The 22,253-nt window shown below is 35.5% G+C and overlaps 1 protein-coding gene across 1 annotated transcript in view; it reads left to right on the top strand.

Annotated features, from left to right (window-relative positions):
• Positions 1–22,253, top strand: part of COL25A1 (collagen type XXV alpha 1 chain) — a 446,466-nt gene that overhangs the window by 221,523 nt on the left and 202,690 nt on the right. The window contains exons 3-4 of the mRNA XM_072810760.1: positions 12,589–12,633; positions 14,810–14,817. Of these exons, the coding sequence (XP_072666861.1) occupies positions 12,589–12,633; positions 14,810–14,817 (53 nt within the window). The remainder of the gene's footprint in view (positions 1–12,588; positions 12,634–14,809; positions 14,818–22,253) is intronic.

Genomic DNA, 22,253 nt, shown 5'->3' with positions numbered 1-22,253 from the left:
GACTAACTTTAGCAATAGGAATGCTAAATAATTCATTTAGTGCCAGCATTTAGCACCAGCTGAAAGAAATGTGAGCCATTTACATATATGTAATGGTGTATGTGGTGCTGCTGTGTTTAATTCATCCATCAGCTTTTTACAAAAGCTTGTAACATTGCAAAGCCATTAATGAAGACAAATCTCAGTTACCATTAGCCCACTTTTTTCCGTTTTCCATTGTTTCAATCTTTGATTAATTAAGAGTTATTATTTATTGAATATATGATGAACTACATTGAGCCATTGATCTTGTTTTTTTTTCTGTTACTTTAAAAATTATCTTTAAAGATCTATTCATTGTCCTGCATTCCATTGGATATGGAATCTAGAGAGCTCATTTAAATTTTTCTGTAAGCTTGGGAACTAAACTTTTTTTATGTTAATATATTACATTGTATATGTAATAACCACTCCTTATGTAAAATATAATCTCACAAAGAAACACATCTTTCTTAGTTCCCAAACACTTCTCTCTGACATCTTGCAGCCCCCTTTCCTGCAAGTAGAAATAGAAAAGGTTGTCATGACAAATCCCCTGTAGGATCATGGGGTAAAACTTCTAGTACCATAATAATGAAACACTTTACGTGTGGGAGACGAATGATAGAAATAACAACTGTGCCACATCAGACCTCATTAAAGTCAATGAACTGTAACATGGGAATATTTGTAGTCTTGAACAGCTTCTATTGACTATTGTACTATATTTATTATCTAAATATTGAAAACAGCAATAAAGACAACTCCTCATTTGCTGGAATTCCATTTCTGGAAACAAAGGCTCAACATAAAGCCCAGAAAAGATTCCATTGCACTTGGTTTGGAAATCCTTTCCTTTGATTGTGTAAGTGTGGTTGTTTTCCAGTATGTTCTTGTGAGAGTCCTCAGTTGTCTAAGGTCATTTTTCTTTAGTTATAAAATTTACAAATATTAATTCTTGGGTCAGTTGGAGTGCTTCATTTAAACTGAGCACAAGCCAGAACTGAAGTTACATTGAGATAATTGGGAAGAAGGTTTAGAAGCTAATTTTGATCCATTGGATTCTCTCAACAAGGCATAGAAACTCAACCATAGAAAAAAATGCCGATATAATAATGTTGAGAATTACAATCATTACAGTTCTGATATAAGTTGCTTATATTTATTTTAAATTTTTAAATAACAATTGTTAAAATTTCCATTGTAATATTGAAAAATATGTAGAAAGAGAAAAAAACAAAAGCCTTGTTCTCAATGCATTTCATGAGAAAATAAAAACATACTTTGCCAGAAGGGCATGCCTACATGCTTAAAAATTCTCCTAATGGGAAGTATATTTTGGAAAAAGTAGCCCATTTTCTTCTGAACTAGTTGCTTTAAAACCATTTGGCTACTAACCCAAGGAAGTATTGTATTTTACATTTAAACCAGTGCACACATATATATCTACCCAGTTAGCTTTAGGTGTCCCAAGGAGTACACTCCTAATGTTTTCATGTTTATTAGCCACCTGATGGAGTTTTTTCTCTTCTTTTTTTAAATATCTTCCATGAGTCACATTGTTTTATCTTTGTTAATTGAACACAATTTCTGCATGTATTTTATGTTTCGTAAGTTTTACTTGAAATCATTAGCAGGAAAAAGTTGCTGGTGTAAAAGCTAGAAAAAAAGCAGATTTATGAAAGGAATATTCATAAAATTACTTTAAGGTCCTGATCTATTTATTTGATTTTTAAAATCTTTTTAAAGATTTTTAAAACCGTTCTAATTATTAACCTTAAGAGTCTGGTACATTATAAATATTCCTAACTTTATTGAAATTATGATATAGCCTGGTTAGGGTTCAAAAATAAAAATTGAGCCACTCTATTTTTGTTGTTTAAACTAAAATACTGATGAACTATTTTTATTAATAAACTATTAATTTTTGTATTTTTTATTACTGGAATAACTTGTAAGGATAGAGTCCCCTGAAACCTCTATTAGGGGATCCCTGGGTGCAGCGGTTTGGCACCTGCCTTTGGCCCAGGGCGGGATCCTGGAGACCCGGGATCGAATCCCACGTCAGGCTCCCTGCATGGAGCCTGCTTCTCCCTCTGCCTGTGTCTCTGCCTCTCTCTCTCTCTCTCTGTGACTATCATGAATAAATAAATAAAATCTTTAAAATAAAAAATAAATGAAACCTCTGTTAGTGTGTCTCTTGTGTTGTTTAAAAAAAAAGGAGGAAACATACTTTTACAACTTTTCAATTGAACTCATTGCCTTTAAAATAAATAATGTGTGTCTGAATAACACTGTAGAAAGTTATGGAGTTGGCTATTATAAACTTAAATTATTACCTATTATTTATTATGATTAACTTTCTTTTATAAACTGACATTCCATAGAGATTAGAAACTTGAGGAAATTTGAAACAAAAACACACACATAAAAGATATTTAAAACAAACAAGCCTATGTTACATATAGTGCAGTACACCCTCATTTTAAAATATCTTGGGGGGCAGCCCGGTGGCTTAGTGGTTTAGCGCCGCCTTCAGCCCAGGCGTGATCTTGGAGACCCGGGATCCAGTCCCACATCAGGCTCCCTGCATGGAGCCTGCTTCTCCCTCTGCCTGTGTCTCTGCCTCTCTCTCTCCTCTCTGTGTCTCAAATGAATAAATACATAAATAAATCTTTAAAAAAATAAATAAAATATCTTGGGGAATAAATCCCCTAAATAAAAGTTATTTCTTTTAAAAATTAACATAGTATGAAATAATGTTGGCATGCATCAAATAGCCCATAGGCAATATTCCTTTCAAGATTCATTGAATGATAAGTCCTGGGCCAGTTGCTAGAGATACAAGGATGAACAAGGAAATTTGTACTCTCCAGAGCTTACAGTCTAGTGGGAGACTATAACACGTAATAATAGTACCTCTGCCTAAGTAGTCATGTTATACAACTATGAAGCAGGCCATTGATAAAAGGAAGCAATTTGGAAAGTTGGCACTGGTTGTGTCCAGTTTTTCAATCTATGGAGTGTGAGATAAAAAATGAGAAGTGGCCTGCTGAGTCAAATAGCACTGAATTTGGAATCAGGAAGCTGATGTCTACTGTGTGAGACCCTCAGCAGGTTGTTTTCACCTCTCTTGGCTTCGATCTTACATCTGCAGAAGTATGAATCATTGATTTATAAGCTTGTTTTAGCCAATGGACTTTTACTGCAAATGGTTGCAATTCAGTATGGCAAATTGGAGCTGCTCTCATAGTTGGGTATAAAGCACAGTGTGAAAACCTTTGGGCTGTATGACCTCTTAGGGATGTTGTAATATAGACATTTTATGAGTATGGAGAAAATACATTTTAGCTAATATTGTACTTCTACCAAGCATTTGCTGTTTAAGCCTTTTACTTCTTTTTTTTTTTTAATTTTTATTTATTTATTTATGATAGTCACACAGAGAGAGAGAGAGAGAGGGAGAGGCAGAGCCACAGGCAGAGGGAGAAGCAGGCTCCATGCACCGGGAGCCCAACGTGGGATTCGATCCCAGGTCTCCAGGATCAGGCCCTGGGCCAAAGGCAGGCGCCAAACCGCTGCGCCACCCAGGGATCCCAAGCCTTTTACTTCTAATTGTGGAATGAAAGGCTTTGGTCTATGTTGAAAGAATTTCAAGCATTAAGCAAGCAAGCAGGTGGGAAGACTTTGGGGAAGGCTCTGAAATTCATCTGTGCCTACTTGTAAGGTTAATCTAGAAGATCTGAATGAAGGTAAACCTGATTTAGTCTTCTCAAAGGAACTGGAGAATGGGGGAGGATGATAGTTCTGGAAGGCTGATCTGTGCCCAGACAGGTTCCTCCTTCCCAAGCACCATCTGCAGCTGTTGGAGACCTATTCCTGGGATCGGATGCAGGGAAGGGGCATCCTAGGCTTACACGCATTTCTCCCATAGGCCTCCCTAGGCCAGCAGGCATCGGCACACAGGGCTACAACATCTTTTCCCTGTTTCCTACTTACTCTTCCCCTCCTTGGCCACAAGCTCAGTCTCCTGCTCTTCTTTGCTATAACATTTCTACTTTCCTGCCTCCAGAATTCTGGATAAGAGTATTTAATTTTTGGAATATTTACTGTTGTTTGTGGTATTTTTACATCATTTTCTCTGATGTCCTTAAAGAGTCTCTTTGCCTTTGAAGATGAAAGTTCTGACTAAAGTTTTCAGCTTTTTATTAGGATATGTCAAGTTGTTTCATTTGAATTTTGAACTCTTACTATTTTTTTAAAGATATTATTTATTTGTTCATTAGAGACACAGAGAGAGAGGGAGAGACATAGGCAGAGGGAGAAGCAGACTCCTCGAAGGGAGCTCAATGTGGGACTTGATCCCAGTACTCTGGGACCATGCCCTGAGCTAAAGGCAGACGCTCAAGCTGAGCCACCCAGGTGCCTCTGAACTCTTACTACTTTTATTGATGAATATGACAGTAATGTAGCATGGAAATAGTTTATAAGCTTCAATGAATTTATGAGAAATGAAGGAAATGGTCACTTAACATATGTATATAACACTTTACAGTTCTCATCCTCACAATAATCATATAAGTGGGATAGAGTTAGTATTATTGACCAGATCTTTTAGTAGACCAAAATCTAAGAGGTTAATTGAAGTTAGATCAATTTACACAGTAGAGAAAACCTGTAAATCTTTTAACTCTGTGTTCTAAGTTCTTTCTTTATACTAACTTGTCCCTTTGGCCGTTTTAATTGGAAGGTAATGTTAATTTCTCATAATCTTTTTCACATACACATTCTATGTGAAATGCTTTTCTTATTAAATACTCAGATATATTATTACTATTGACTAAATATAACAAGAAAATGTAAATAAAGCATAAGATGGAGCTAATATTTATTGAGCTCCTAGTTTGTGCTGTTACATTTTTTCATTACCTTTTTCATGGGCATTCAGTCAGGAATTAATTCTCAAATGATCCATGTCAGTAGTAACCATTAGGTCATTCTTGTAACAAGATAGAACATTTCTCCCTGTTCTTAGTGTTTTTTATGACAACACATCTAAGCATGATCACTCAGGGCATGAGCCTTCCCTTTGTTTCTTTAAAAAAAAAAAAACTACTTCCCTAAAATATAATTGACATGTAAAAACTGTACATATTTAATCTATCAACTCAGTGAATTTCAGGATGAATATATATCGGTGAGACTATCACCATGATCAAGGCCATAGACATATCAATTACCTCCTAAAGATTCCTTCTACTCTCTCTTATTGCTACTTTGTGGTAAAAATGCTTGACATAAGACCTACCTCATAGGACATTTTACATATACAGTATACTGCTGTTAGCTATAGGCACTGTCCTATATGGAAGATCTTTAGAACTTACCTTCCATAACAGTAACTTTGTACCCTTTGACCATCATGTTTCCATTTCCCTCTCCTCCCAGGCCCTGGCAATAACCATTGTACTCTTTGCTTCTGAGTTTGACTATTTTATGTACCACATTTGTCTTTCTATATCTGGCTTATTTCACGTAGCATAATGCCCTCCAGGTCTATCCATATTATTTCAAATGGCAGAATTTTTCTTTTTTAGGGCTAAATAATGTTTCATTGCATGTATATGCCATATTTGTTTTAACCATTCACCTGTGGTAGACACTTAGGTTGTTTCCATATCTTGGTTATTGTGAACAGTGCTGCAATAAACATAGGACTACAGATATTTCTTTTCGAGATCCTAATTTCAGTTCCCTTGTACACATGCCCAGAAGTGGGATTGCTTGATCATAGGTTAGTTCCAGCTTTAATTTTCTGAGGAATCTCCATACTGTTTTCCGTAGTGGCTGCACCAATTTACATTCCCATCAACAGTGCACAAGGTTTCTCTTTCCTCTGTACCATCACCAACACTTGTCTTATTTTTCTAAATAATAACCATCCTAACAGGTATTAGGTGATAGCTCATTTTGGTTTTGATTTGTATTCCCCTGATGGTCAGTGATGTTGAACACTTTTTCATATAACTTTTGGCCATTTATAGGTCATCTTTAGAGAAATATCTATGTAGGTTCTTTGCTTATTTTTAAATTGGATGGTTTATTGTTCACTTTTGAATTGTAGGAATTCCTTATATTTTTTGTGTATTAACTCCTTATCAGAGGGATGGTTTGCCAATATTTTCTCCCATATTTTTTCCATAGACTGATTTTATTTTGTTGATCATTTCCTTTGCTGTGCAAAAACTTTTTAGTTTAATTTAATTCCACTTGTTTATTTTTTGCTTTCGTTGCTTGTGCTTTTGGTGTCATACCTAAAAAATCATCACCAAGACCAATGTCAAGGAGCTTTTCACTGTGTTTTCTTCTAGAAGATTTATAGTTTCAGTTCTTATGATTAAGTCTTTAATCCATTTGTTTTTGGATTTCTTCCTTTTGTTTCTATCCACATTATTTCTCTTCCCCACCCAGAGAGAGCCAGAAATGTGCATTGAAATCCAAAGCAAGAGGTAAAAACAAAACAAACCCCCTAGCCCATTATGAGTTCTGAAACTTTTCTCAAATACTTCCTGTCTGTTTCATTGTAAAAAGTTTATAGATGGTAAAATGTTTTATTTTTTGGGGGGGGGGTGAGTAAAATGTTTTTAAAGACAAGTAAAATCCTAGTAAAAAATCTCTTCTCTGACTGAGTACCCAGAAAGGTTATGTTTAAGCTCAGCCATGACATACTAGTAGGAGTGGAGGAGTGAATAGATTCAAGTAATAGGAGTAGAATTGACAGATTTTGGTAATGTATCTGATAAACTGGATTAGGGTATTCCAGACATACACCATAACTATCTACCCCCCAAGACCATGGGAAGGCCCATATATAAGCATATATTTACTTCTTGGCACATATCTCACCTTAGAAAAGAGTCTTGTGACAGGTGGGTATGCCTTTAGTAAGGAGTAGAGTGGTCCAGCAATATTAGTTTGGGGCCTAAAGAACTGGTTTGGCCTAAGACGCCTTGCTATGATGTGATTTGATGACCTGGATCTGACTCAAGTTGGGTTTGTTGACACAGGTCTTTAAAGTATTACCATCATGGCTAATTTTTATTACTGTCTATCTCAGGCTGACAGGTTGTATTGTCTTTCAAGCAAAAATTCTGAAACATGAACAGTATCGATTGTCATGAATTTTCTTATTCTAAAGAGCAATCTGGTTTTACAGTCTCCCTCTGTTTTCCATAACTCATTCTTCATTTCATGAATTCTCTGCTTGTAAATGTTCACTTCCTCTGTTGCTGATACCTTCCCATTCAAATTCTTGAACCAGTTTCTTTTGCAGAGTCATGGCTTTCGGCTGATTGAATTTACTGAGAATTTCTGCTTCAAGGATATGGCCAAATTCAGTGACTAAGAGTCAGGTTTTAGCTTCTGTATTTGTTCTTACAGCTCATACCTGGCCAACACTTCATCACTCAGTTTGGAATGGAAACAGTCACTATCTTTCTCCACTATTATTAACATCAGTTTTGTCTGGGCAACATCTATCATTTGTCTTTTCTTATTTTTCGTTTTCTCACTCTAGTGATCTGCCAGCTGTCTATTGTTAAATTCATCCCATCTACTCATTTTTAAAAATTATTTTTACCCTTAAACTCACAAGCAATATCAAATTGTCTTATCCACACAATAGCAAGATCTGTATCTATGCTCTTTTAAGCAAGATCTGTATCTATGTCTTTCTGAGAGTTTTATGTAATTTATTAGTTCACTAAGCCTAGTATAATGCTCACTCCAGTCTTCTGTTTCTTATAGTAACTGTAACATACTCCTCTCAAATCTAGTTTTTTCTTTGTAAATTCCATAGCGCTTAGATTCTCATCTTATCATAACTCAGTTTAGCTTCATTTTCTCTCTCACATATTATGAAATTCTTTGTAAAACCTTTCGACTTTCAATAGGTATATTTCGCCAAGTATTTTTCCATTTCCTTAGATTCTATTATTTCTCAATTCTCAATATAACAGATGTATTTCCCACAGCATTTCCCATCTTTTTTTTTTTTTCAAAAAAGATTTATTGATTTATTCTAGAGAGAGTGCACAAAAGCAGAAGGAGGGGCAGAGGGAGAGGGAAAGAAGGAATCTTCAAGCACTCTTCTCTGCTGAGTGCAAAGCCTATTGTGGAGCTTAATCCCAGAACCCTAAGATCATGACCTGAGCTGAAAACAAGAGTCAGATGCTCAACTGACTGAGCCACCCAGGCGCCCCTGGTTTATTTCTTTAAGTCTCCAATTGAGTCTTTAGGGCAGATATGTTCAGAAATATTCTTTGTTTTTTATTTCTTCAAAAGACATTGTTGCTTTTTTGATGATTTTTTCATAATTTAATATCTTTTATATATTTTTATAGTTTATTTCAAGCTAGTTTTAAATATTAATGCAATCTACTTTTATTGATAAATTATACTATTTAAAAGGAACAGTCTTTGGGAAAAATAAGAAACTGATTCTAATAAATAATAATTAGAGATTTATGAGATTTATTGTGAAAATCAGGTCTAAGCACTTCTGACACCTCTGTTTTGGGTGAGACAGCAGTCAAAGTACCTTCCACTGTAATTTTCCCTCTGATGGTTCTTAACATTTTCTCTTTATTCAAACATTATTAAGTGTGATTATTTTTATTGCCACTTGGGGTATAAGTTCAATTTCAGGACTCATATTTTGTTCTGGAAAATTCTTGTCTATTATCTCTTAAACAAGTGCTTCTCTATCATTTCTTTTGGGTTCTCTCATTGATATGAGTAAAATTTTGCTTCTTGACATAATAGGCAGGTAGGTAGATAGGGAGGTAGGTAGGTAGATAGGTAGAGTCTTAGTCCCATTTGGGCTGCTATAGCAAAATATCACAGACTAGGTAGTTTGTAAACAGCATAAATGTATTTCTCACAGCTGGGGAGGCTGGGAAGTCTAAAATGAATGTGGTAGCATGGTCACCTTCTGGTAAGAGCCTTCTTCTTAGGTTATAACTGGTGCCTTCTCACTCTATCCTCACAGAGTGGAAGGGGCTAGAGATCTTTGTGGGGTCTCTTTTATAAGGTACCAATTGCATTTGTGAAGGCCCCAGCATGATGACTTAATTGCCTCCCGAAGGCCCCACCTTGTAATACCATCATTTTTGGGTATTAGAATTTCAACATAGGAATCTTGAGAACACACCAACATTCAGATCAGAGTAGATAGATAGATAGATAGATAGATAGATAGATAGATAGATATTAATATTGGATTTGTCTGTGGGCTGCATTCTGCATAGTCTACATCAATACTGTCTTCAATCACACCGAGGCTAGCATTTAAATGCTTTGTTCTTTTTTTAAAATTTCAGTGATGAGTAGCCTGGGTGGCTCAGCGGTTTAGAGCCTCCTTCAGTCCAGGGTGTGATCCTGGAGACCGAGGATCAAGTCCCACGTCAGGCTTCCTGCATGGAGCCCGCTTCTCCCTCTGCCTGTGTCTCTGCCTCTCTCTCTCTGTCTCTCATGAATAAATAAATAAAATATTTAAGAAATAATAAAAATAAAATTTCAATGACTATTTTTTGAAATTATTTTCAAGGTTTTTGAAGGGTTCTTTATTTTTTTTAAAGTTTTTTTTTTTTAATTTTATTTATTTATGATAGTCACACAGAGAGAGAGAGAGAGGCAGAGACACAGGCAGAGGGAGAAGCAGGCTCCATGCACCGGGAGCCCGACGTGGGATTCGATCCCGGCGTCTCCAGGATCGCGCCCTGGGCCAAAGGCAGGCGCCAAACCACTGCGCCACCCAGGGATCCCTGAAGGGTTCTTTTAAATATTTATTTTTTTTCTTATTTATCTTTAAAATCCCTTGGTCTTTAATGGATGTTATTTCTTCAAACATCCATTAACATTTCAGAGATTTCTATTTATCTCTGAAAGTATAATTCACACACTGACTTTTGTTTGATGGATTTTTTTAAGATTTTATTTATTTTATTTATTTGAGAAAATGTGTGGGTGTGGGTGTGTGCATGCGCACATGCAGGATGAGGGGCAAACAGGGAGAGGGAAAGAATCCTAAACAGACTTGCATTGAGAGTGGAACCCATGATTTGGGGCTTGATTCCATGACCCTGAGATCATGATCTGGGCCAAAATCAGGAGTCCGACGTCCTAACCAGTTGCACCACCCAGGTGCCCCTGTCCGATGGTTTTTTAAATTAATTTTACCTGGAAAGAATTCATGATCTTATTGTTGGGTGCTGCCTTTCTTTATCTTTCTTTCTTTTTTTTTTTTTTTTTTTTTTTTGAGTACTGCCTTTCTTAGCATTAGATTTCTTCGTGTGTTTCGGAATTTTGTTTTGTGTACTCATTATGAGTAGGAAGTATTTTCTTTCTTTTGCTGTAGTTTTCTCACTATGTATGCCTTTCCTCTGCACTCACCCTTTCTTACCTAGCCCTTTTATGTTTGACATCCTCAACTTTCTAGACCAGATTGGTCTTAAAATAGCATTTCTGGACTTCTGTCCCAGATTTATGTTGTAGATATCATAGAGTTAGGCATCAAACCAGCAGATGCTTACTTCATTTTCTGATTGAGAGATTATGTCTATATTCTTCAGCCTTTAAGCCAGAGACCTGGGGTTTTTTCAGTTTGTCTTCAGCATTTCTAAGCTGCTGGCTTTAGGAAGTGACTTAGAGAAATTTGAGTATTTATTCTCCAGGAATAGTACTTGTAGCCATCATTCCTGTGTCTAGAACTAGAGCCCAGCAGGCTCATAGCTTTATCCTCGCTTTCCACTTTGCATTTCTGGTTCATTTCTAGCCTGGACTAGAAATGGACTATGTCCATTTCTTTTTTGAATACAAATTCTTCTAAAAACTTTTTCTCTTTTTGTAATTGACTGTGTGTTTTGAGTAGAAGGGAAAAATCAGAGCATAAACTCATGGTGCCATCTTCCCATCTTCACAACAGGACACTAATGAATTTTTTGTAGGTATTATTTTAATTTTTTCAACTTCTTTGCCTCTTCAGAGCAGATATACATCTTATACATAGCCTATAACCCCTACTATGCAGACTACAGACATCTTAAGTATATAGTTATTGCCAACTACTTCTTAGTTTAAGTGATTTTGTTGGAAAAAAAATCAGATTCCTAACCTTAAGGACGTTGTATGTATCAGAATATGTCAATATACTTCTGTGCATGTATGTTTCAGTGTGCGTATCAATAAATAAAAAGAAAGAAATAAAAAAGAAATAAAAAAAGAAAGAAAGAAGTTGCTCTTTATTCCAGAATATAGAAAGAAATCTGAAATTTTGAATGATAATTTTGGACTCTACTACAAGAATTCTTCTAACGTTTTCAATCAATTTTATTGCTTGATTGTTTTTAACCTCTTACAAAACACAGATGGCCAGACTTATTCTGTGTAAGGGCTTGAGGGAAAACTAACTAGCCCACTGATGTTTTTATTCTCATGATAGTGTTTCCATGTGGAAGTTGGTAGCTCAGGATCATGTCGAGAGCCGGCTGGCTGCTAAGGCCTGTGCTGCTTGTGTCTTGAACTTTCTAGAGTTTGGAAGTCATCAGTACAACTTAGCAGCTCATTCTTTAAAACCAGGAGGGTCTGTATTTTCCTTGGCCTCTTTTTTCCAGCAAATATTATAAGACCTTAATTCTCATTGTGGGCTAATTATTCTCTTCTGTTTGCCTGAACCATAATTCAGTGGGAACTATTCCTACTCAAGGAAATGAAGGCAGAAATTATATAATTGAGAATAATAGCTTGAAAGCCATGACTGTCTAGAATTTTGTGTTAAGTCTGATACATACTAGCTTGGTGGTCTTTATAAGCAATTCACTGGGAAAAAAAGTTCTTTCCTCCACTTTGAAAGTGGGATCATCATAAAAATTAAATATTTGCTGAATGACAATAATGAGCTAGCTCCTTAGAAAAATGAGACCTATAGTTAGTACCTAAACATTTTCCAATTAAAAGTATGATTTTAACTCAGCTGGTTCTCAATTAGAGAAATTCCAATATATGAAAATTCATATTTAATAAAATAGAAATATTATAAGGATTATTTCCATTATGAATATGTACATTTAATTAACTGCCAAATAAATATTTTCAAGGGAATCATGATGGACCTGACTGAAGAGAAACTATAGTCATTTGTACTTAGTGCTTTTAATTATTAGTATACTGAAACCTTTAGAAAAGAAATTTTCATAAGAAACATGAAATCTCAACAGCACCAATTTGCAGTTAAAGTCTTTATTGATGCTATCCAGGCAGGATGAATAAAAATTCTAAATGTTTTGTGTTCTTAAGTAAATGTTAGATGATTAGACATCTGGGATGGGTTTTATAATTAAATGAAGCTCAAGAGTAATGCTGATAATGCTGGCCTTTACAAATATCTGGTCCCTTTCTTGAAGTTGTTAGTTAAAAACAGTGATAAAATATGTAGAAATTATTTACTAGCCATTTTGGAACAAGAGAAAAGAATGCTAAACCACGTTCAAAAAATTATTCTTTGTATTTTAGGCCCTCCGGGGAAACGAGGTAAGAGGGGCCGAAGAGGAGAATCTGGTAAGTCTCTCTTTCAGCTGCTCCTTGTCATTAATGTTTGGGTTAGATTCCTGCATCTGTTCCTCCTAATTAATGATTATATTGTCTTGCTGGAGGTTGGGCACAAGCGTGTGAGTGTTTTTAAATCTTCTCTGCTAAACCTAGAACTTTTCTTTTAATCTTCTTATTTCCATCAAACTGTAGGTAGAAGCTTGGAAAATATTGTTAATTTATTAAGTTTGATAACCACTGGCACCCAATTTTGGATTATTTACTGCATCAGGTTGTTTGTCCTTTCTGGGTACAGTGAAGGGTTTTTTAGCTGCACACAGTGTGGCAATATCACCCATGTTTCTGTCTCCATAGATAGCAAATGCAGGATCTTTATGAAAACATCTGCTTTGGGACACTGGGGCACATGTCTTGGAAAACTTTATTGTTACTTTATCCAACTGGTACAATTTTGTCATGCTTTTACTCTCATTCATTTCAAATTTTGGAATTTTTATTCCTCTTGTATAACCCTAGAATTTTAGTGATGACAGCAGCCTGAGTAATCAATCCAGCATTTTCATTTTGTAGTTGAGGAAATGGAGGCCCCAGAGCAGTCAGGTGATTGGGCCAAGGCCATTCAATTTTTTTATGAGCAGAATTTGAAACAGAACCCATTGTCCTAATGCCCGTTTCAGTGAGTTTTTGCTTTCAGGCCAAATGGCTATCTGTACCTTCGCCTTACCCTGCAAGGAAGAATTGATGGCCTGATAAGACTTCGCATGGTCATTTATATTTTTGGAGTCTTAGACTTTATAAAACAAGCAAAACAGTAGGCTGCTCACATCATTTGGATATTTAGTTTCAAAATTTTTTTTACTTGAGTTTTTTTCCTTCACTTTGAAAGGTAATTTAAGTTTTGATTCTAGTGTGCTAAGAAATGTTCTTTTCTAGTATTTTTTCACAAGTATTTATCAGTGTTAAAAAACAACCAATTTCTAAGTGTTGAAATAGTAAAAATTCTAACCTATCAAAAAGAGCAGCAAATTGACTTGCTGTGTTTTTGGTTTTTAGTCTCATTTCCTCTTCCTTTTAGAAAAAAAGGTGTTGAAGTAAAAGGGATTTATGAAAATTCAATAATTTGGGCAGTATACCTGCTTAATTCCTTTAAGAGTGTTTTAAAGGTTACTTTTAAACCTCATTTAACCTAAGTAATTGGAAGCTTGTATAGGTATCCCTTTCACAATACAAAGTTTTATATTAGAAGATGATTTATAAATGCATTTTAAGGGTGACTGGATGATGGGCACTAAGGGGGGCACTTGATGGGATGAGCACTGGGTATTATTCTATATGTTGGCAAATTGAACACCAATAAAAAATAAATGAAAAAAAATAAATAAATGCATTTTAAGGAATAAGAAATAAGGAAACATTAGTGGAGTCAATCAGTGAATTGATCTTTATCAAAAGAAATAAAAAGGATTGAGGGAAATTAAGTTTTTTGTACTTATGTGAAGTTTTATAGAAAATTAAAAAGTCAATTCTTAATTTCTTGGCTACTAAAACTTTTGTTTCGAGTGTACAGTGTGGAAATATGGAAATTTTCTTAGACTTTCCCTGTGATTTGATGAGAATACATAGTTTTAAAGAAACATATAAACATAAGGATTTATGATTTTATATATTGACAATGGTACTGAATGAAAAACATTTACTGAATGAAAAAACATTCTTAGAACAAACAATCGGTACATTTCTCATTTAGCCATCTTACCAAACTCCAGAAAGTTATATATAAGTTCCAACTGGGCTATCATAAACAACCAAAGATCCTCCTGATTCATATTTTATCTGAATTTTTAGGTTTGTATATTGGCCATCTTAAAATGAACCTTTCAGTAATTCATAGACCTCAAGGAATCTGAACATCCACTAAAATTGTATGTAAAATTTTGTGTGCAGTTAGATGTAAATGCACTTTTCTGATATGGTATCAAAGTTGTCCATGACCTAAAAAAAAAAAAAAAGAGAGAGAGAGAGAGAGAGATTAAGAACAATTGAATTCTATATGGCTTCGACAGCTTGTATTTTAGCTGATGACTATGACAATGCTTTCGTCTTGTATTTAATCTTAATGTTTTGCATCATCACTAATTCATCTCTCCCTTTCTCTTATTCTCTCCACCCCACTCCCACCCCACAGGTCCTCCTGTAAGTATATTTGCTGCATTTGGGCTCTTCTACATTAATCAGGATCACGTATGTTAAAACCTTGTTAAGACATCCGAATATAATCTTTATTTCAATTAGAAAAATGTTACTGACCTTTGAAGAATATTTAACGTTGGGAAATTATTTTTTAAGTACACTATCTTGGATATGTTGAAGTACAAAATGTGTCAATGAAGAAAAAAACTTTATTTTTAATAGTATCACAAACCAGTTACTCTCCTGGGACTTTTGGAATAACTTATGAAGCTCCTGATATTAAATACTTTTCCTGGAATTCTGAGGTTTCTCTTGCAAGCAAATCCCCAAGCTATTTCGCACTTCTTTTTTCATCTGTTTAAACTTGTATCTGAAATATTTGCATTTGCCAGTCCACCAAATGTAGATGGCAATATGATCATGGAAATGATACCCCCCCGTGGGCTTGGTCCCATACTCCCTCCTTAGGCAACACTCCCTTTGAAGTCTGTTGGAGTTTGCCTGCATAAAGAACATGAGATGAAGCCCTTAGAGAGTTGCACTTTCTTTTTTTCTTTCCTTGAGTAGGTCAGAGCTGCAGAATTCCAGCCTGCTTTGCACTCACAGGAACAGATTATCTTGTCAGCTTTGAGCTAGATGTGTTTTTGAGTAATAATATCCTGGATATCTGTTGTCTGACCCCAGTGTTTGTATTGTCCACTGTACATTTACGGTAGCAGTGATCATTGGCCTTGAGATATTTTCTCATCCCGAATAGCCAGTTTGCTCCAGGGTTCAAAGACTCCACATTGGCAACTTATCTAAAGGCCAGCATGGTCCGGGGAGAGGGGCTTAGCATATACTCGTTTACTTTATTCAGAGGAAGCATTGGCTTCCAAATATCTTTTGCAGTCTTCCTGCCACGTTCAAGGGTGGAACATAAATCATGTTAGGAGTGGCTTTGCTTCTGTAACTGACTTTCAACTCCTGCTTAATGCTAGGCAGATGGCATGGCCCACGTCGAGGAGTCTTATTCTTTGACTTCATATTTAAGCCTCTGTCTTTAAAACTAGAAACAAACCACTAGGAAACTAAAGATTACAGCCAGGATAGAGTGTTCAAGACCTTTTTTGGTGGATGTAAGTTGTAGACATGCCGAGAGATAGTTAAATCTTGCTTCTGTTGTACGGTGACATTCCAGGTTCTAGTATTTCCTCTTTGGCTCTTCAGAAGTTTCAGCAGCCATATAGATCTGGCTTTCTTGGGGTTATCTATTAGTCCAGGTCCTCCACTAAAGATTTAATTGCTTTTTCCTTTCTTATTATATAAAAATAAAATAGAACCAATATGTTTAAGCACTGAGTACAGGCATACCTGGGAGATATTGTGGGTTTGGTTCCAGACTACTGCAATAAAGTGAGTATCACAATAAAGTGAGTCAAATGAATTTTTTGGCTTCCTTGTGCATATGAAAATTATATTTACATTATACTGTAATCTATTAAATGTGTAATAGCATATGTCAAAAAATATGGTAACTGCTTAATTAAAAAATATTTTATTGCTAAAAATGCTAACCACCATCTGAAATTTCAGTGAGTCACAATCACTGACCAGAAATCACCACAACAGATATAAAAATAATGAAATAAGTTTGAAATATTGTGAGAATTACCCAAATGTGACACAAAGACACAAAGTAAGCAAATGCTGTTAAAAAAGTGCTCCTATGGACTTGCTTGATGCAGGATTGCCACAAACCTTCAATTTGTATTTTAAAAAACCCCACTAAACAACAACAAAAAAATCACTATATCTGTGAAGCCCAGTAATTTGAAATGTAATATAATGAGGTATGTCTGTATACGCCAAGCAATATTCTAGGCACTTCACACACATTCTTTCATTTTGTCTCACAAAAATCCTGGTGTTACCATTCCCATTGCTCAGTAAGGAAAAGACTCACAGAGATTAATTATCAATGGTTGCACCAGTAGAGAGGATTAACAAAGTTGGAATTCAATTAGATGTGTCTGATTTTAAACTCTTTCCACTTACCACATTATCCGTATTCCTTATGAATTATGAGTGTGTTACAATATGGATCATTGTTATGCAGGTTGGGCAGGCAATGGTCAAGTCATATTCCTTGATATAAATAATTATATATAATAAAAACATGCCCAAAATGCAAAGTGGTCAATCCATAAAATAAGCATTTATACTGTCCCATCTTGACTGCATTTTGAAGAAGTTATAATATATTTAGTGTACAGCATCAAATCCAAGAAATAAGTTTTCATACAGACTAAAAAAGGCTACAATGGAATAATTTTACGGTAATATATGTATGAATATCAGGTACTTTTTTCTCTTTTCTTTTTCATAAAGATAACATGTATTAAAATATTGCTCTGAAGGAATCCATGAAGGTGCTTTGAGTGCCTAGCTCGGTTATCACAAATGTGTTAGCCTGAATGATTTGCCTGACCATTGTGTTACCTGATTGCATATGACATGACATTGTACCTTCCATTTAGGATATCTTAAAAATACGTTCATGTTTCAATAAGAAGCAAAGAGTAAGATTAAAATTTACAAAGTGACTTCAGAGTTTTCAAAGGTAGCCAGTTTTGCACTATTTTGGACTGTTTTTAGAGTCAAAGGGGGATGTGGTTTCTCTGTCCTTTTGTCCCCAAAGGAAGTGCTTTTCTAATACTCATGGGTAGCAGATTCAAACAAGTCCTCTAGCTGTAGCCAGAAGAGAGTCAGGAGAGCTGCTTTAACTGGCTTTTTATTTGTATCAGTCTATCAAACCACATAATTTTGCTTGACTGACAGAGATATGATGTTATTGTTGGTAGCACAGAACCCTCTGAGGTGTGAAATACGACGCTCTCGTGCAGCCTGTTCTCTCCCATCTACCTTCAGCAATTGTCAACTCAATTTGAAGCCCAGAATCTTGTTGACAGATGAATGAAGCAGAGTTAGCCAAGTTAAGTTTACAATGCTATTTCTGCCAATGTGGTAGATGAATTAGGAAAAGAAATCTCTGAGGAAATTTTAGATGAAAAACTCTGATATCTTTACTTCAGATTGAAGAAAACAATATGACTTTTAAGTCAATAGTAAATCTTTTCCAGATACACTAATAATTACAGTTTATGGTAAACTTAGTACCACGTGTCACTTTACAGACCAATTCTCATACCAGCCCCGTGAACTAGAGATTTATGGTACCCATTTTACAGACTAAGAAACTGGGCGTTGGGCAGGTCAAGCAATTTTGCCCAAGTGCTTACATTTAGCAGGAAGTAGAACCAAAATTTGAACAAATGTCGTCCCTATCTCTCTTCAAAGCCCATTACCCCCTCACCCATATTTCTATAAGATGTTTTTCAGGCAAGTAAGGTTTGAGATTTACCACTTGCTTTGCAAATACCTTTTGTGGTGTCTTATCCTACACCCTCTGTTATCCACAGTTCCTATTAAGCTTCTCTTAGTTATCTGTAGATCTCCTATTTTCCTTGAGTTCTTTCATACTGCTGGTTACTCAAAACAAGTTTATAAATCATCTAATTCACATCTAATGTGTAGTGCTATGAGCTTTGCCTCTGAGTCAGGAGAATTAAATATAAAATTGTCTTGCATTTCAGAAAATTTTCCTTTAATTTCGTCTTCGTTATATTCCTGCTTATTAAAATATTTTTCTTCCTATTTGGACTTAGAGATTATGCTTTTCGATGTGTAGAGACTTATTTTTTCTATAATTATAGGGCATTATTGTTGACAGAGCAAATCATTTATCTTATAGAAAACAGAATCACTACAATATACTAGGATGGCTAGATAAATTCAAATGTAGTCACCATAACAAACCAAAGAAACAGACAAAACAAGCCTGGAGAATTAGTTTGCGTTTAAAGGCTGTTTGGGGACAGAGCTATAATAGAATGACCGTAGGCTGTCACAGATGGGTAGTTCATTTTGGGACACTGAACCCAGGTTTGTCTCTTGGAACAAAAGGTAGAAAAGGAGGATATAACTATAATTCTTACATAGAATAGATTCCCCAGTGTCTTTTTATGTCTTCTGTTTTGAGACATTCAAGCTGCCATGTTTGAAAAGGGAACTGTGCTCAGTGGCAATGTGTTTCAATGCTTCCTCTCATATTATTTATGTAGATTTAGTGCCAGATTAAGCAGAACTTTGGAATTCTGGAAAAGGGCAAGATAATGGGTAAGAACCCACAAATTGAGGTAATTAAAAGTGTTAAAGTTTTAAAAGGGGGGAGAGGAGGAAATAGATATACAAAAATATTGACAATTCTTTGCTAGGTTATTTTTTTCTAGTGGTTTATTTCTAGATGCCATATGTTTTAGAATAACTGTAGCTATTATAACAGACAAACCCTGAGATGTTAGTAGCTTACCGTAATATACATTTATTTCTTACGCGTGATAGGACCCAGAGTGATGAAGACTGCTATCTTTCATACGTGTGTTCTAAAGTTACCCTGAGCATAGATACGCAGCCATCAGATAAGAAAAATAAGGAAAAAGAGTGAAAGGTTAGATAGAAGGATTTTCTTTGGCCAGCACTTGAAGTACAGATTTTTATGGTTTATATCACTTTTGACCACATTCCTTTGGAAAGAGTCAACTTCCATCTTCACACATAACTGCAAGAGAGATCAAGAAATGTAGCTGTGGGCTCGGAAGAAAAGGTAAACAGATTTGGTGAATAGCCAATCTCTGCTGTCCTGTCTGGAATTAGTTCCCTAAGAAAAAAAATGTTAAAAAGGAATAGAAAGAGCCATAAATCCTCAGAGAGATGTTCATAGGTATGTCACTTGTGTAATAATGTACCCTCTGTCTTATCGTAACATTTTAGAGAAAAAAAACATTCATCAAAACTATTACCACTAAAAAACAAAAAACTATTACCATTAGAATGGGGCAACTGAATGGTTTAGTCAGTTAAGCATTCAACTCTTAGTTTTGGCTTAGATCATGATCTCAGAGTCATGGGATCGAGCCCCACGTTGGGCTCTATGCTCAGCATGGAATCTGTTTGAGATTCTTTCCTCCTCCTCTCCCTCCCCCTCTATTCATCCCCCCACTTGAACTCTCTCTCTCAAATAAATAAAATCTGGAAAAAGTAAAGCCTATTATCACTAGAATCTTTGAACAGAAAAAAAAAAGTAAAAAGGAAGAGTTTGGGTTTTCTTTTAAGTTGGGACTTGTTTTTTGTTTTTTTTTGTTGTTGTTTGTTTTCTTAAGATTTTATTTATTCATGAGGTACACACACACACACAAAGAGAGAGAGAGAGAAAGAAGCAGGCTCCATGAAAGGAGCCTGACATGGGACTCGATCCCCGGTCTCCAGGATCAGGCCCTGGGCTGAAGGCAGCGCTAAACTGCTGAGCCACCCAGGGCTGCTCTGGAAATTGGTTTTTAAGAAGAGTAGGATATTAATTCCAAGTCATGAGCCCCATCCTGCCTAGGTTACTTCATAACATCATTGATAATGAGGGCTTTTTAACTTTAAGCAGTTACAGAATTTTTAACCACCAGTAAGCTCTGTTATGGCTTTCTCTTTCTTCTCTGTCCTGTCTCTCGTGCCACTGAGTGACTTCATTGCTTTGGTGTCTACAACAGTATTGGATTTAGGGTAAATTCCTCAACTAGGAACAATTCTGGTTGTCTGTCCTGTTTCATATTCCCAATTGTTTCAGGTGAAAGCTTAATGTTTAGTAATACTTTTATGAAAAAAATGACTAATGCCTTTAAGGCAACTCTTAGAAGATTTGAAAAAGTAAGCAACTGTCACTCTTTAGTGGAAAACAGATTATTAAAACCAAAGAGAGTTTAGACATAGATCCTCTCTCTCCCAAAGATATTTGGAAATGAAATAAGAGAAAGCCTTTTGAGATTAAAAAAATAAAAAACAGAACAAATAGCACAAAGCAATGAGAATTATTGAAAAGGAACCTCTGAGTTTTAAAGTTTCTGTTGTCTGTGGCTGATTGGACACCTGAAAACCTTTCTAATATCCAGTCTACAAACAAATGGGATGTCCCATCACTCTTTCCTGTTTGACTTTCCTGTGACCAAATACTTGATCATGTTGCTACTTCCTAGGACTGTCTGCCTGTGCAGACCTGCAAATATCTTCTGGGACAAATTGGGGAGGTAATTTGGATTTGTGCAGCAATAACTAACCCTGGTCAAGAAAGCCACTCTAAAATAAAGTGCTGCTGGAAAACAGTTTGGACTCATTTTGAATGTCAGTGTTTTGAACAAGGTCAAACCAGTGATTGAAGGGTACATCATTGTTTCCTCACGAATGTCTAAACACTCAATCTCTGTGGAGCATGTGATTACAGAGAAGTCCTCAATGTCCCCATTCTTCCAAACTAAGTAATTAAAATGCTATGATTTCCTCTTATAAAAGGGTGGCTCCTGCTTAATTTCTTTTTTTTTTCCTGCTTAATTTCTGATTATGCAGAACATTGAAGTTGGCCTACATTTGTCCTAAGTTGACTAATTGACCTATTTGATCTGAGTGGAGTCCTAGACTATAATATAGAAAGAATTCCTTCATCCAGATGTTAATGAACTTTAATTTTTGCTTCAATGGAATTAAAAGACATCAAACTGTGAATCCAGAGTGTTTCAGGTTACCTACATATTTGTATGCATTAAAAAAATCATTATGAATGATATTTAATGCCTTTTTTATTTTCACAGGTCCTCATGCTTTCTTGAGATTTGCTTATGGTTAAACAACAAAAAAAGCTTTTTCTTATTTTCTTACTTGCTAATAATTTCAGAAATATATATACATCTCTAGATTCTATTTCTGTAGAATATTACAAAGTATTTTTATGGTCAAGGAAATGAATAAAGGATGGAATCATAGGATATAGAGTCAGGATACTTTAAATGGTTATTAATAATTAGCAAATACAGTCATTTAAAGCATAGTGTCTGTTTATCACTGATTCATTCAGCAAACTCATATTGAGTACCTAATGTATGCCATGCCGTCCCTCTGCTATATAAGGTAGTGATAAAATAACAAGATAAACCACAGTCTTCAAGGAGCTTAGAGTCTAGTGGAAACAAAACAAACAAAAATATAGCAATATTATGTGAAAAGAAGTATGCTCCAGTTATGTCCAATAGGAGAACAATGGAGGGGTAAGTAACCCCGATTTGGGTGGAGAGGGGATCAGAAATACCTCTAGATCTGTGATAAGTCAAGGAGTTGTTGATATGAAAAATGTAAGCAATGCAATGTTTTTAGGGAAGCTAGAAATTTCAAAGGCTTTGAGGGACAAGACAGAATGGCATTTGCGGAAGCTGCATTTTAAATAGGTTGAAATGTCAAATTCAGAGTGGAGATTAGGCAGTAAGTGAAGAAAGCAGAGGTTGGACAGGATAAGGCTGTGAAGG

Source organism: Canis lupus, chromosome 33 (assembly GCF_048164855.1).
Source record: "Canis lupus baileyi chromosome 33, mCanLup2.hap1, whole genome shotgun sequence".
NCBI classification, from domain to species: Eukaryota; Metazoa; Chordata; class Mammalia; order Carnivora; family Canidae; genus Canis; species Canis lupus.
Note: the sequence above shows the minus strand (reverse complement) of the source record. Positions and strands in the feature narration are given on the sequence as shown.